The 15143-nt window shown below is 39.2% G+C and overlaps 1 protein-coding gene across 2 annotated transcripts in view; it reads right to left on the bottom strand.

Moving 5' to 3' along the window:
• The window catches only part of LOC124802838 (protein SERAC1), a 292435-nt gene that overhangs the window by 29184 nt on the left and 248108 nt on the right, over positions 1-15143 (bottom strand). For both annotated transcript variants that reach the window (XM_047263863.1, XM_047263854.1), the window contains exon 10: positions 2072-2224. In XM_047263863.1, coding sequence (XP_047119819.1) covers positions 2072-2224 — 153 coding nt within the window. The remainder of the gene's footprint in view (positions 1-2071; positions 2225-15143) is intronic.

Here is a 15143-nt window from a genome sequence, read left to right as displayed (position 1 = left end):
CAGGGGACAGTATCGTGACAAAAGTCACAAATTTTATAGGAAATATTCTGGAAAGTGTAAATTCTATGAATGACTAGCGTTATTATGTTTTGTGAAAGTAAATGAGTGTCAAAAGAACACTTTCATTTTACCCGGAGTTCCTCCAAGCTACAACTAATGAAAATAGTACATTCTAGGAAAAAGGTAGTACAAAAAAATAAGAATGGAAATAAATTACTCATGTGTCATAAACACCTAAAGTATTAGATTGAAAAAGGAAATTAAAAAAAATAGGTCCTCACAATTCATAAATATTAGTAAAGCTGTCTAAAACCACGAGTACATGCTCATGTCTTAATAACATAAGTAAAATAAGAAAAGAATAGAGAAACAATAAGTGAAAGATTGTTCCAGAGAGGACACAAAATTGTGACGGAAAGGAGAGATATGTATATAAATATATGTAAAAATTATATATAAAAACAAAGATGAGGTGACTTACCGAACAAAAGCGCTGGCAGGTCGATAGACACACAAACAAACACAAACATACACACAAAATTCAAGCTTTCGCAACAAACTGTTGCCTCATCAGGAAAGAGGGAGGAGAGGGGAAGACGAAATAATTCTTCCCACGTGGAATGTTTCCTTCCATTATATTAATATATGTAAAAAAATGCATACTGTTAAGATATGAAATTTTATTATGAGTTACATTATTTGCATAATGACTATGTATAAAATATCGCGTGTTTGATGGGGGGGATATGTAGTGATTCGAGAATTTCTGTGTAAATTCTAGAACCACTCAGCCTTCTATTGCCTCGAACACACGATATTCTAGATACAAGTGTGGAATGGTAAAATCCTACCTACTGCACATCACGTTTGTGTGTACAGGTGTTCGGATGGTACCAGCAAGTACCTGTCAGACAATCCATATGTGTTAGTGAATGTGTAAGGAAGAACCATGGAGTTTTTATGCCGCTCTGTGCTTATTGTGTCACTGACTATTGTTATGTGAAACAAGAACAGTTGAAAAAGTTCTATTGTGAACTCTTGCCTTAGTAGAGGGAAGATGTAATTTCTGATTCATTTTAAGAAAGTCATGGCAGTAAAGCCAACTGCCTTTTAACTGTAACTCATCTTGTTTCTAATGTTTGACAGTGCTAGGTACTTACAGAAAGTTGCAAATGTATGTTGAAAGTGTGAATTATGTTGTGCATGAAAGCCAAATACATCGTTAACTGAAGAAAAGGAAAGTTGTTTGGCTATTCATTTTATAAGCATAAAGAGGCTTAAAATTTCCTTTACCTAGCTCTATTCGATGGAGAAAAAGTCAAGAGATTTTCCGGCAGTTGACTATCCCGTAAAGGAGAGAGGCTGCAAAATTCCAAATAAGTCACCTTGTAAAGAAGTGGAATGTGGTTTTGGGAAATAAATCAGTGTAAAACACACCCACACTCACACTTTAAGTCGTCAGAACGTTAGACTACATATCACTCCCATACAGGTAGTACAAAAAAGATTAGATTAATTACAGAATGCAAGGCGTGTTTGTGAGTCGTGTTTGCATGAGTGTGTGTGTGTGTGTGTGTGTGTGTGTGTGTGTGGGGGGGGGGGGGGGGGGGGGGTGTCATATTTTTAAAGAAGGCCTTACTTGCTGAAAGCTTGATTTGTGAGGGTCTCTCTCTCTCTCTCTCTCTCTCTCTCTCTCTCTCTCTCTCTCTCTTTCTTTTTTTTTTTTTTTTTGCCTATCTGTGCGACTCAGTATCTTCGTTATTTGATGAGTGGCAACTTTCCTTTTCATTATACAATCTAAAGTATAGGTGTAGATATAGATGAGTTGTTAGCTTTGCTCCTCCCATTATTTATATTCTCAAAGTGACTGTTGTCAACCAGCTGACAAATAAAAATGTTTATCAAAAAGTAAAGAACACCTTCTAACTTTGTAGTTGTTTAACGCATGCTTTGGATAGGATGTCGGATTACAGGCTATTACAAATTTCAAATGTAGCACCAATAAAAGTTAAGATCTGACTACAATTACCCAATATTAATATGAAGCATCTTTTGCAAGCAAAATACTTACTTTATTTTTTCTGAAGGACATGTTGGGGACCATCTGGAAATCGTTGTATCATAATTAACACCAACTATCCGCAGGTAAGGGCAATCTTTTGGAAGCCAGTCTCTTGGCCAACATGGTGTGTACATATCTTCATGGCATTCTGGGCACTTTTCACTTAACATGTACAGAGAAAATTCATATAAAAATACAAAAAATAAGCCAGAATATACATTTTCTAATACTTAAACAGTGTTCTGTCAATAACACTTTAAGACACTTATCATAATTAGATCCCATCCTACTGAGTTTCCAGATACTCACCCATTTTTAAACATCTTTTTTGAAGAGGATCTTCAGTTGAATCTTCAAGCAACGTCCTAAGACATGCATTAAAAACTTGTACCATTAACAATCATGCTTGGCCATTGAACGTCAAGCATAAATGTTACAGAAAAAACTGAATGAAACTGATTTAATTTACATGCAAAAAGGGATGAATAAAGAGAGAAACAGAAGGAATCCTACAAGAAGTCAACCAGCTGCTTTAGCTCCTGCTGTCCAATAAAGCTTCTATAGTTAGTTCAGTATTTTTAATTTAGTTTTTATCAATCTCTTGCTCTGTCCTTTGTGCTTGGTCTTTTTTAAAGTCTTTACACAGGATACTTTGCACAATCACTACTCAGTGAATACATATTAAATGACACTTGATGCATGATTATAGCAAGAAAGACTACAAAAGAGGGAGACAGAGAAATTGTCAGGGTAAAGAAATCAAATTGCTTAAAGTTGGAAGTCTTTTAAACAAGTCAGAAGGCTTTTTGGTCACACTGATTAGCCAAAAGGGAAGTTGTTAACTGTCATGAACTTTTGCAACAGTTTCAATAATGTTTTGAGTTCCATTCAAATGAATAGTTTAAATATGCCACATTTCAATTCCTTGTTCAGCTGTCATAGATAGCCAAGAGTACAACACAGAAAGCTATATTTTTAACTGATATTTCACTTCATTAGGCTCAGGACCTCACCAGTAGCAGTGACAAATAGAAAGTAAGATTAGAGTTTAACATCTTCTCGACATCAAGGTCATTAGAACTGGAGCACAAGCTCAGATTATTTCAAGAATGGGGATGGAAATTTCAAAGCATCTACCCACCATTTGCCCGGAGTGATTTACGGAAAGGACAGAAAATCGAAATCTGGATGGTTGGACAAGGATTTGAATAATGATTCTCCAAAATGTGAGACCAGTGTGCTAACTACTGCATATACTTCACTCAGTAGGAGCGGCGTATGTCCGACAAGAACTCTAAAAAGTGAGTGACAGAGGTCTGGTACAGAAATGTTAAATAAAGCTTATAAATTCTGTAAAAAACTTCCCTACAGGCAGAAAACTCTTGGGGTGAAACATGTCATGGTACATATTCAATTAGGTGCTAATGTTGGATTATTCCTCAACTCTATGGCTGCTACCAAAACACAAGGTACAGAGAGACAGGACTTTATTTAAAGACCAAAAAACTAGCAGCATTACACCTGCAACTGGTGTGCAAGCACTGAACATCTGTGCAACATGAATCAACTCTTTACAAGGATTCCTGTTCAATAAAAATAACAACTCTAACAGAGCAGATTAGTGGTCTTAATATTAGTGGTACTGTAGATATTCCCTAAAATTCTGTAATGAATATCTTTCACCAACATGTTCAGCTCTTATACAGCAAAGTACATTTCAATATACTAATAATGCATTAATTATAAGATAATTATGGAATATATCTTTCTGATAACTGGTTTCTCCCTCCAAAATTTATCTGTAACTTACTACTATTGTAGATTCGAAGGTCACTATAGTGGAATACCTGTACTCACCAAGGATGATACGGAAGGTACTAATGTAGCTAATATTACCCTCCAAAACAGTGACAAAGACTTTCAGACAGTAGTGATTAAAAATCCAAAATGAAATTTGATAATAGCCGGAGTGTACCATTCTCCATCAGTAAATTTTGGGGAGTTTCTGGAAAAAATGTAATGATTCCTAAATAAAGTAAATGCAAAAAGGATTAGTGACTTCAACAAAAGCTTCCTCTGTAAATATAAATAGAGAGCAGCTCTAGTCAGTCTCATAGAATTATGGAATCTTATTTCCATAGTAAACCATGCAACAACAACAACACCTACCAGGCAGGCAGCCTTGGATCAAATCTTAATCCACAGAAAGAAACTGAAGTGGTGTGCAAAAGTGTACAGTACAGGTTTCAGTGACCATAAAGCTTTAATAGTTGCCATCACCATGAAAGGGGTTAGGCTAAAACAACACACTAAAGGTCGAATGCAGGATCTTCAGCCGGAATAATGCAAACCAATTTAGTTTATTATGATGAAGACTGGCCTGCTGCTGTGGAATATGAAATCTGTATACAAAATCCAAAGAATGAAAAGCGCAGGATGGAATAACAACAGTATTATAGAAAGGGTACATTGCTGCTCATCATATAGAGAAGGCGTTCAGTTGCACACAGGCACAACAAAAAGATTGCTATACATTTAAGCTTACAGCCAAAAGGCTTTCTTCTGATGTAGAAACACACACACACACACACACACACACACACACACACACACACACACACACACACACACAGACAAGAGAGATTACCACTGTCCCTGGCCACTGTAGCCAAACTGTAGACACCAACTGCACTTGAAGGGAGCAGAAATATGCCACGGGTAGTGGGGTGGCCATTCATGCAGACAGACAGACAGATTGCTAGTAGTCATGCCCACTTTGAAACCAGCACGGTGGTTGCAGCTTAGTTTCTAGATCATGCAGCTGCTTTGACAGATAGGTATTTGATAGAATAGGAGATGCCTGTGACAGGACTGGAGTGGATGTTGGTGGGAGGATGTATGGACAGATCTTGCAACTAGGTCTATTGCAGGGATATGAGCCATGAGGCAAGGGGTTAGGAGCAGGGGTGGAGTAGGGACTCACAAGTGGGTGGCGGAATACCACTGTGAGAGGGGTGGGAGGGACATAGGGTAGGACATTCCTAATTTCAGGGCATAATGTGAGGTAGTTGAAACACAGGCAGAGAATGTGATTCAGTGCTCCAGTCCTAGTTGGTGGTGAGTCATGAGAAGATTGCTCCTTTGTGGCTGCACAGTGTGTATGTGGTATGTGGAAGGTGGTAGGTAACTGGAGAGACAAGTTCTGTTTCAGTGCAAGGTTGGGAGAGTAATTTCACTTTGAAGGTCTCAGGGACACCCTCAGTATGTTTGGAGAGGGACTGCTAGTTACCACAGATGTGATAACCATGGGTGGCTGGGCTGTATGGAAGGGACAGTTTGGTATGGCAGCTATCCAAGTGGAGACATTGCTGGTGCTTGGTAGGTGTGATACGGACAGAGGTATTGATGTAGCCATCCTTGAGGTGTAGGTTAACTTTGAAGAAGGTGGCTTGTAGGGCTGAGGAGGAACAAGTGAAGTGAATGGATGAGAATGTGTTGAAGTTCTGGATGAATTTGGATAGGGTGTCTTCACACTCAGTCCACATCACAAAGATGTCATCTGTGAATCTGAACAAGGTGAGGGGTTTGGGTTTCTGGGTGGTTAGGAAGGATTCTTCTACATGGCCCACGAGTGGTTGGCATAGGATGCTGACATGCAGGGTCCACTGTTGTACCATGGATTTGTTTGCATGTGATGCCATCAGAGGAGAAGTAATTGCAGTGTGAGGAGCCAGTCACCTTTTTTCTTTTTTAACAGTGTTGCCTTTTGTCACCTTTTTAAATTGTTGCCATCTTTTAAACCTATTTCACTCTTTTAGGTAGAAATATGTTACATACATTTGTTTCAAAGTTCATGTATTATGGTCATTGATTTAACTTTTTGGAACGTTCCAGTGATGAAAGCAGATAGTCTACACTAGGGCTTCTGAGATCTGAGGTACATTGTCCCTTTTTGATTGTTTTTTTATATATATATATATATATATATATATATATATATATATATATATATATATATATAGTGCAATGGTTATTAGTGTCAAATACTCCTTTATTACAATTGTTTCTATTTTTGTTCCAGATTCTAATTTCACTGTAGTAACGTAGCTTCTACGGTGTGTAAAATTATGGGAAAAGGATTTGGAAATGATAAGGGAAATATTATTTAAAGGGTTAAATGATTTTTTACAATTATTCTGGAACATATTACTGGATAAAGGAGGGGTTTTGTTTATCTGAACAGTCACCGTAGCTAATGAAGAAAAAAGTTGAACAATAAGAGGGGGGTTGGGTTGTTTGGGAGAGGAGACCAAACAGTGAGGTCATCAGTCTCATCGGATTAGGGAAGGATGGGGAAGAAAGACAGCTGTGCCCTTCCAAAAGAAGCATCCTGGCATTTGCCTGGAGCAATTTAGGGAAATCACAGAAAACCTAAATCAGGATGGCTAGACGCGGGATTGAACAGTCGTCCTCCCGAATGCGAGTCCAGTGTGCTAACCACTGTGCCACCTTGCTCGGTTAACAATAAGATTTCGTTATGAATATATAGGTATAAAAATTAAAAATGTTCTTATGTCCCTTCTTCAAATGATTTCACATTCTCCTTCGACACTGCAGTGACATGTTGGTGTTTCGCTCCATTATTAGCCTACTAATGTCCTTGCAGGTCCTCATGATCATCCAAACTATTATGTAGTTTCATGGACCAATAAATAAATAAATAAATATTTAAACAACTTTTTAAAACTGTCCCAGATATGTGACTGTAGGCTGAGAGACCTGAGGAACCTTCATCAATGTTCCAGAAATATTTCCACACACAACCCTTACGTAATACATTCACAAGGTTAATAATACTTGGCGTGCGTACATTTTTTACAGAAGTCATCATATGCTTGTGGTCTCTCTCAGATCTCATCACAGACAAACAGCTACTAATTAATCAGTGTGTGCCTCACTACCTTTCGTCATTGTCACAGATGTTATTGCTATCTAGTGGCCAGAGAGCATGTCTTTTAATCAGCCTAAAAATTAACGCCATATGTGATACTCTGTTCCATTCTGAAAATAAACTTTTTGGCACAGGAAAATGCAAAGTCTTTAGTGACTGGTTTGAGAAGACAGATAATTTGAAAAATAAAGTATCTGCATGGGTAAAAAAGTATTGAAAGTATATTTAGCGGTGTGTGTTCTTGGCTATCAAGTCTGAGAAAAAAAGGTTTTTAGGCAATTTTCAGCCACTCACGTTCTAGAAAACGTAAGTATAACTTGGACATTAAATGGAGACCATATCAGTTACATTTATAACTTTCAGCTCAGACACAAGCTCATTATGTGCACCAAAAATTTGCACTTTAAATACCAAGGGTAATTCCACCACTGCAAATTGATTTGGACAATGAAACTGGTGATTTCCAATTACTCTACAGTTTTGTCAAATGATATTTGTGATGTTTTTAAGATAATGTTGCCTGATAGTGTTCCTGAACATTTTTCACTTTCATTTAAGAAAATGAGTTATCTAATAACTGATGGAGTGGCACCATATTTTCTGGAATGTATGTTACAAGAAGCATATTCATGTTCTTCATATTACAAATTGTGTTTTGATAAAACTACCAATTTTGAAGATAAAAAAGATTTACAAACAACCATTACAGTTTGGACTGAGAGTAAACATTAAATAACAACATGACACATAAGAACCTTTTTATAGGCAGAGGAGATGATGAAACTTTACATCAGAAATTATGTGAAGCACTTTTTGAAGCCAATCTGTCACTAAGCACGTGCCTTATGCTGGGATCAGATGGACATAACATCAATAAAAATATGTTTAGCTTTTAGATAGTGATGTATAGGAGACTCAAGATAGACAACTTATAAACACTGGAACATGTAACATTTGTACAACGCATAGTGCCTATCTATATGCTTTGTCATGTTTAGGTGAAAAAGCATCCTAATTTCTGGTCAATATTTACTGTTATTTTGATGGTTAACCAGTTCACTGGGAAGAATTTGAAGAAATTCAGTCACAGTGAAACATTCCACAAGTTTCTGAGGCATACAACCACATGGTAACTTACTTTAGGAGCTTCAGCAAATAGGATTTTGGAAGAGTGAGATGGAATTCAGTATTACTTTCTTAATCGTATACATCTAAAAAACAATTTTACTAATGTTGAGTTGCTGCGAATGCTTTTTTAAATCCCAATAAAAGCAGAATTTCAGATCAGAATTTTATCTGTGCAACTATTCATTAAGTTCATACAATGTTTTCAAAGCCAAATACCTTTCATTCACAAGCTGCATACAGAAACAGAAAAGGTTTCTGCTTTGAGAAAAATTGAGAGAATTACTGAAGTTCTTCATAATAAACTCTTTACACTGGATAATCTGCTCCCTCTTGAATAACTAATTGCTAGTGGGCAAGTAACTGAAGAGCTTTATAAACTGGAAGAACATGAAAAGTTATGGTCTCTAAAGAATGCCCAAAAACATTACATCAAAGCTTGCAAATGTGTGATGGAAAAGAAAAGATATGCCTATAAAGTGCACCACTGAAAAGTCTTAGGGTTTTAGATCCCAAAGAAAGAATAAAGAGCAGAAGCTGGAGTGAATTGTTTAAGGTTGCAAAAATTATGGCATTCAATTTCTGACAAGATTACTTATTAGATGAGTGGAAGGTTCTACAGTTTGAAAAAGATGATCCAGCTTTAGATAACAACGACACTGACAATTTCTGGCACATCTCAGAAAGACATTTCTCATCCATAGAGCTAAAATATCTAAATGCTCCAAAAGGTGTTGAGGATTCTCTTACATTGTCCCATGGAAATATGGACAGAGAGAAAGAAGATATTCCATTTTGAAGCTCGCACTAGAAGATAAGATAGTGATGACTGAAAGATTTTTGAACAGTATTTCAACTGTGAGGGATGCTTTGGAACTATACCACCATTTTCTCTCTGTGCCCACTGACTCACAGCACTGGACAGTAAGCACATGAAAATTACATTGCTTATAAAGTAGAATGTGAAAGGAAGACTCGAATTAGAAGAGAAGCAAAAAGCAGTACAAAACCAAAGGAATCTTGAAGAGGATATTAAAAAGATGAAAAACATAAAAAAAAGTCAGTTGAGTATGACACAGCTGTTCTGGGGAGAAAAAGAAAAAAGAACACAAAATATCTAAGGAGAATGAGAAGAACTTCTATCTCAAGCTTCAGTTAAAATGATACACACACTTGAAAAGAATTATTTAAAAGCAGCAAAATTGGCCAAGGATATGACTGAGGGTGCACGAATGATGAAAGCAGAAGAAAGAGTGAAAGAAGGGAGGGAGAGAGCATTCAGAAAAACCTTATATGATTACTTCATTTTTTGCTAAGATTCCTAATAAACAGCAACCCACACCTATTCTGTTAATCTTTTTCCAGTATAGACTGTCATTAGCTGTAAAAATACAATGTAGACATTGTTTGTGAATTACAATTACCAATTCTGAATTACCAATTCCATATTACCATTGTACTTGCATATGTGAATAAATTTCTATGAAGCAAAAGTAATGGTCATCCAGGATTTACTGTGGTCTTAACTGGCCTTATGGTACAGGATTATCAAAATCAAAGTAGTTCATCTCTGTCATATCTACTTATTGAAATAATTTGTCACCTTTGAATCACATTTTTCAAATATTTTGTTACCTATCTCTCCTGTTTCAAATGCCACCATGCCTCCTCACTCTGTTCGTGGGTAAGGTGGTGTTCAATAGAAGCCTGTCTGACTCTGAGGTAAGGTGGTGTTCAATAGAAGCCTGTCTGACTCTAAACCTAGAACTTCCTTCCTGGACACCATGACCATCAATGTCTTTGTTCCGGCATGCCAGCACAAAGACGAAGAATGCGATAGCAGAGAAGGCTGTGAGACGATGTCAGCCAATAGCTTGCTGACTAGGACCGCACCACGACAGGAGCGGCCTTTACAATAAGGGAATATAAGTGCTGCTCCTGCCAGCCTTGGTCGCACAGTGTTAGACCGGCACTATGATAGCAGTGACATGTGATCCATATCCATTGTTTACATGGACATTGTATATAGCAAAAGGCTTTGATTGTTTGCATGTTGCCCATTGATTGTGACATGTTCTTATAAATACAAAGATAGGTTCAATACCATCTAGGACTGGAGCACTGAATCACTTCCTCTGCCTGTTTTTTGACTCCCTCATGTCATTCCCCTGAAATTAGGAGTATCCTACCCTGTACCCCTCGCACCCCTCTCACAGTGATATTATGCCACCCACTTGTGCCTTCCTACTCTACCCCTGCTCCCAACCCCTTGCCTCATGGCTCATATCCCTGCAATAGGTCTAGCTGCAAGACCTGTCCCATACATCCAGTGTGCACTCCGTGTGCATTCCGGGTGGAGTCATTCCTGATGTGGAAAGGGTCCTTCCAGATGCCATGAAGAGCACAGGGTGCAGCCAGCTGCAGATGGTGGCACATCTCGGCACTAATGACGTGTGTCGCTTTGGATCTGAGAAAAATCTCTCTGGATTCCAGCAGCTATCTGATTTGGTGAAGGCTGCCGGTCTTGCTTACGAGATGAAGGCAGAGCTCACCATCTGCAGCATCATTGACAGAACCGACTGCGGACCTTTGGTGCACAGCCGGGTGCCGGGTCTGAATCAGAGGCTCAGATGGTTTTGCAACCGTGTTGGCTGCAGATTCCTTGACTTGCGCCATAGGGTGGTGGGGTTTCGGGTTCCGCTGAATAGGTCACGAGTTCACTATACTCAGCTGGCGGCTACATGGGTAGCGGAGGCTGTGTGGCATGGACTGGGCAGTTTTTTAGGTTAGAAGGCCTCGGGAAAGTACGAGGTGGGCTGCAATCTCAAAGGGTGCATGACAAATACAGGACGTGCTTGGATCAAGGAACAGTCAGAATTGTAGTTGTAAATTGTTGTAGTTGTGCTGGGAAAGTCCCTGAGCTTCAAGCGCTAATAGAAAGCACAGAAGCTGAAATCGTTATAGGTACAGAAAACTGGCTAAAGCCTGAAATAAGTTCTGCAGAAATTTTTACAAAGTCTCAGACGGTGTTCAGGAAAGATAGATTAGGCAGAATTGGTGGTGGAGTGTTTGTGTCTGTCAGTAGTGGTTTATCTTGTAGTGAAGTCGAAGTAGATACTCCGTGCGAAATGGTATGGATGGAGGTTAAACTCAACAGCCGAACTAAGTTAATAATTGGCTCCTTCTACCGACCCCCAGACTCCGATGATATAGTTGTTGAACAGTTCAGAGAAAATTTGAGTCTCGTAACAAATAAATACCCCACTCATACGGTTATAGTTGGTGGGGACTTCAACCTTCCCTCGATATGTTGGCAAAAATACTTGTTCAAAACCGGTGGTAGGCAGAAAACATCTTCCGAGATTGTCCTAAATGCTTTCTCCGAAAATTATTTCAAGCAGTTAGTCCACGAACCCACGCGAATTGTAAATGGTTGCGAAAACACACTTGACCTCTTAGCCACAAACAATCCAGAGCTGATAGAGAGCATCATGACTGATACAGGGATTAGTGATCACAAGGTCGTTGTAGCTAGGCTCAATACCGTTTCTTCCAAATCCACCAGAAACAAATGCAAAATAATTTTATTTAAAAAAGCGGATAAAGTGTCACTAGAAGCCTTCCTAAGAGACAATCTCCATTCCTTCCGAACTGACTACACAAATGTAGACAAGAGGTGGCTCAAATTCAAAGATATAGTAGCAACAGCAATTGAGAGATTCATACCTCATAAATTGGTAAGAGATGGAACTGATCCCCCGTGGTACACAAAACAGGTCCGAACTCTGTTGCAGAGACAACGGAAAAAGCATGCGAAGTTCAGAAGAACGCGAAATCCCGAAGATTGGCTAAAATTTACAGACGCGCGAAATTTGACACGGACTTCAATGTGAGATGCCTTTAATAGGTTCCACAACAAAACATTGTCTCGAAATTTGGTAGAAAATCCGAAGAAATTCTGGTCATATGTAAAGTATACAAGCGGCAAGACGCAGTCAATACCTTCGCTGCGCAGTGCCGATGGTACTGTTACCGATGACTGTGCCGCTAAAGCGGAGTTATTGAATGCAGTTTTCTGAAATTCCTTCACCAGGGAAGACGAATGGAATATTCCAGAATTTGAAACACGAACAGCTGCTAGCATGAGTTTCTTAGAATTAGATACCTTAGGGGTTGCGAAGCAACTCAAATCGCTTGATACAGGCAAGTCTTCAGGTCCAGATTGTATACCGATTAGGTTCCTTTCAGATTACGCTGATACAATAGCTCCCTACTTAGCACTCATATACAACCGCTAGCTCACCGATAGATCTGTACCTACAGACTGGAAAATTGCGCAGGTCGCACCACTGTTTAAGAAGGGTAGTAGGAGTAATCCATCTAACTACAGACCTATATCATTGACGTCGGTTTGCAGTAGGGTTTTGGAGCATATACTGTATTCAAACACTATGAATCACCTCGAAGGGAACGATCTATTGATACGTAATCAGCATGGTTTCAGAAAACATCGTTCTTGTGCAACGCAGCTAGCTCTTTATTCGCACGAAGTAATGGCTGCTACCAACAGGGGATCTCAAGTTGATTCCGTATTTCTAGATTTCTGGAAAGCTTTTGACACCGTTCCTCACAAGCGACTTCTAATCAAGCTGCGGGCCTATGGGGTATCATCTCAGTTGTGCGACTGGATTCGTGATTTCCTGTCAGGAAGGTCGCAGTTCGTAGTAATAGACGGCAAATCATCGAGTAAAACTGAAGTGATATCAGGTGTTCCCCAGGGAAGCGTCCTGGGACCTCTGCTGTTCCTGATCTATATAAATGACCTGGGTGACACTCTGAGCAGTTCTCTTAGGTTGTTCGCAGATGATGCTGTAATTTACCGTCTAGTAAGGTCATCCGAAGACCAGTATCAGTTGTAAAGCGATTTAGGAAAGATTGCTGTATGGTGTGGCAGGTGGCAGTTGACGCTAAATAACAAAAAGTGTGAGGTGATCCACATGAGTTCCAAAACAAATCCATTGGAATTCGATTACTCGATAAATAGTACAATTCTCAAGGCTGTCAATTCAACTAAGTACCTGGGTGTTAAAATTACGAACAACTTCAGTTGGAAAGACCACATAGATAATATTGTGGGGAAGGCGAGCCAAAGGTTGCATTTCATTGGCAGGACACTTAGAAGATGCAACAAGTCCACTAAAGAGACAGCTTACACTACACTCATTCGTCCTCTGTTAGAATATTGCTGCGCGGTGTGGCATCCTAACCAGGTGGGATTGACGGAGGGCATCGAAAGGATGCAAAAAAGGGCAGCTCATTTTGTATTATCACATAGTAGGGGAGAGAGTGTGGCAGATATGATACGCAAATTGGGATGGAAGTCATTACAGCAAAGACGTTTTTCGTCGCGGCGAGATCTATTTACGAAATTTCAGTCACCAACTTTCTCTTCCGAATGCGAAAATATTTTATTGAGCCTAACCTACATAGGTAGGAATGATCATCTAAATAAAATAAGAGAAATTAGAGCTCGAACAGAAAGGTTTAGGTGTTTGTTTTTCCCGCGCGCTGCTCGGGAGTGGAATGGTAGAGAGATAATATGATTGTGGTTCGATGAACCCTCTGCCAAGCACTTAAATGTGAATTGCAGAGTAGTCATGTAGATGTAGATGTATATCCACCCACCACCATAAGTGTTGTGACCAAAATGTGCAGGGGGCCAGCGCTGCATACACCATAACTTGGAGAATATGAAAATGCAGTTACCTTAATGTGCTTCCTATGAATTGATATTTTTCAAGAAATTAGAAAGCATGTCCAATGTAACACAGAGAGCCAATGAATCAATATATAATGCAATAGCTCAATGTCCGTCACCACAGTAAATATTATTCTATCTTCTACTCAGGATAAATTAAAATGAAAAACATTGTAACGGAGACATCTTGCACAATTGAACATATTTTCCTGTCCATAACAGAGTTTTAAGGTACATTTGCATCAATTATCCTATTCAGAGTAGAACTGAATGTATGCCAGTGAATGAGCAGAAAGTTGCTGGTGAGTTCATAATTCTGCTTTGGTAAATGGTTTTTTTCCATGGCTTGAATAATTCTTTTTTTCTCTGACTTCCTATAAGAATGAATTATCAAAACAAGTTAAAACAATTTAACACACACACACACACACATACACACACACACACAAATGCGCCTAACACACCATGACCACAGTCTCTGGTTGCCTTGGCAAGCGCAACTCACACTTTGTGTCCCACTAACACTCCCCCTTTTTCCTCTGTGTAAACTCAAATCTCTAGTTTTACCTATATGGCCTTTTCACAAGATATGCATTGAAGGAAAAAATATGTTAATGGACTCTTCTGGGAACATATGCTCTTGGAACTTGAAAAATAAACCACACTGTGATGCAGTATGCCTCTTTTTCAGTGACTGCCACTGGAGTCGGCAGAGCATCTCCATGACATTTCCACATTTACTAAATGAACCTGTAATTAAATCTTCTTTGAATCTGCTCCTTTTCCTGTATCAGTCCAGTCTGATACAGATCTCACAATGACAAGCAATATTCAAGTATCGGTCAAACAAGGATTTTGTAAGTTACCTCAGTCTTGGGTGGGGTACAATTCCTGAGGATTCTTCCCACGAATCTCAGTCTGACATCTGTCTTATCTATGATAAGATTTATGTAGTCATTCTACTTTAAGTCTGCCCCATTAGCAGTGTGGTCAGCGCGATGGAATGCTGTGTCAAGGGGCACCGGTTCGATTCCCGGCTAGGTCAGGGATTTTTCTCCACTCAGGGACTGGGTGTTGTGTTGTCCTCGTCCTCATCATGTTGTGTTGTCTTCATCATCATCTCATCCACCGGGGTGGTGACAGGAAGGGCATCCAGCCACCCCTTCAATTAACCTTGCCAAAATAGACAATAACCATGCCGACCCTGTGGAGTGCGGGATGCAGGCACAAGGAAAGAGAGTCATTCT

The sequence above is a fragment of the Schistocerca piceifrons genome, chromosome 1, assembly GCF_021461385.2.
Source record: "Schistocerca piceifrons isolate TAMUIC-IGC-003096 chromosome 1, iqSchPice1.1, whole genome shotgun sequence".
NCBI classification, from domain to species: domain Eukaryota; kingdom Metazoa; phylum Arthropoda; class Insecta; order Orthoptera; family Acrididae; genus Schistocerca; species Schistocerca piceifrons.
This window is presented reverse-complemented; position numbering and strand designations above follow the sequence as displayed.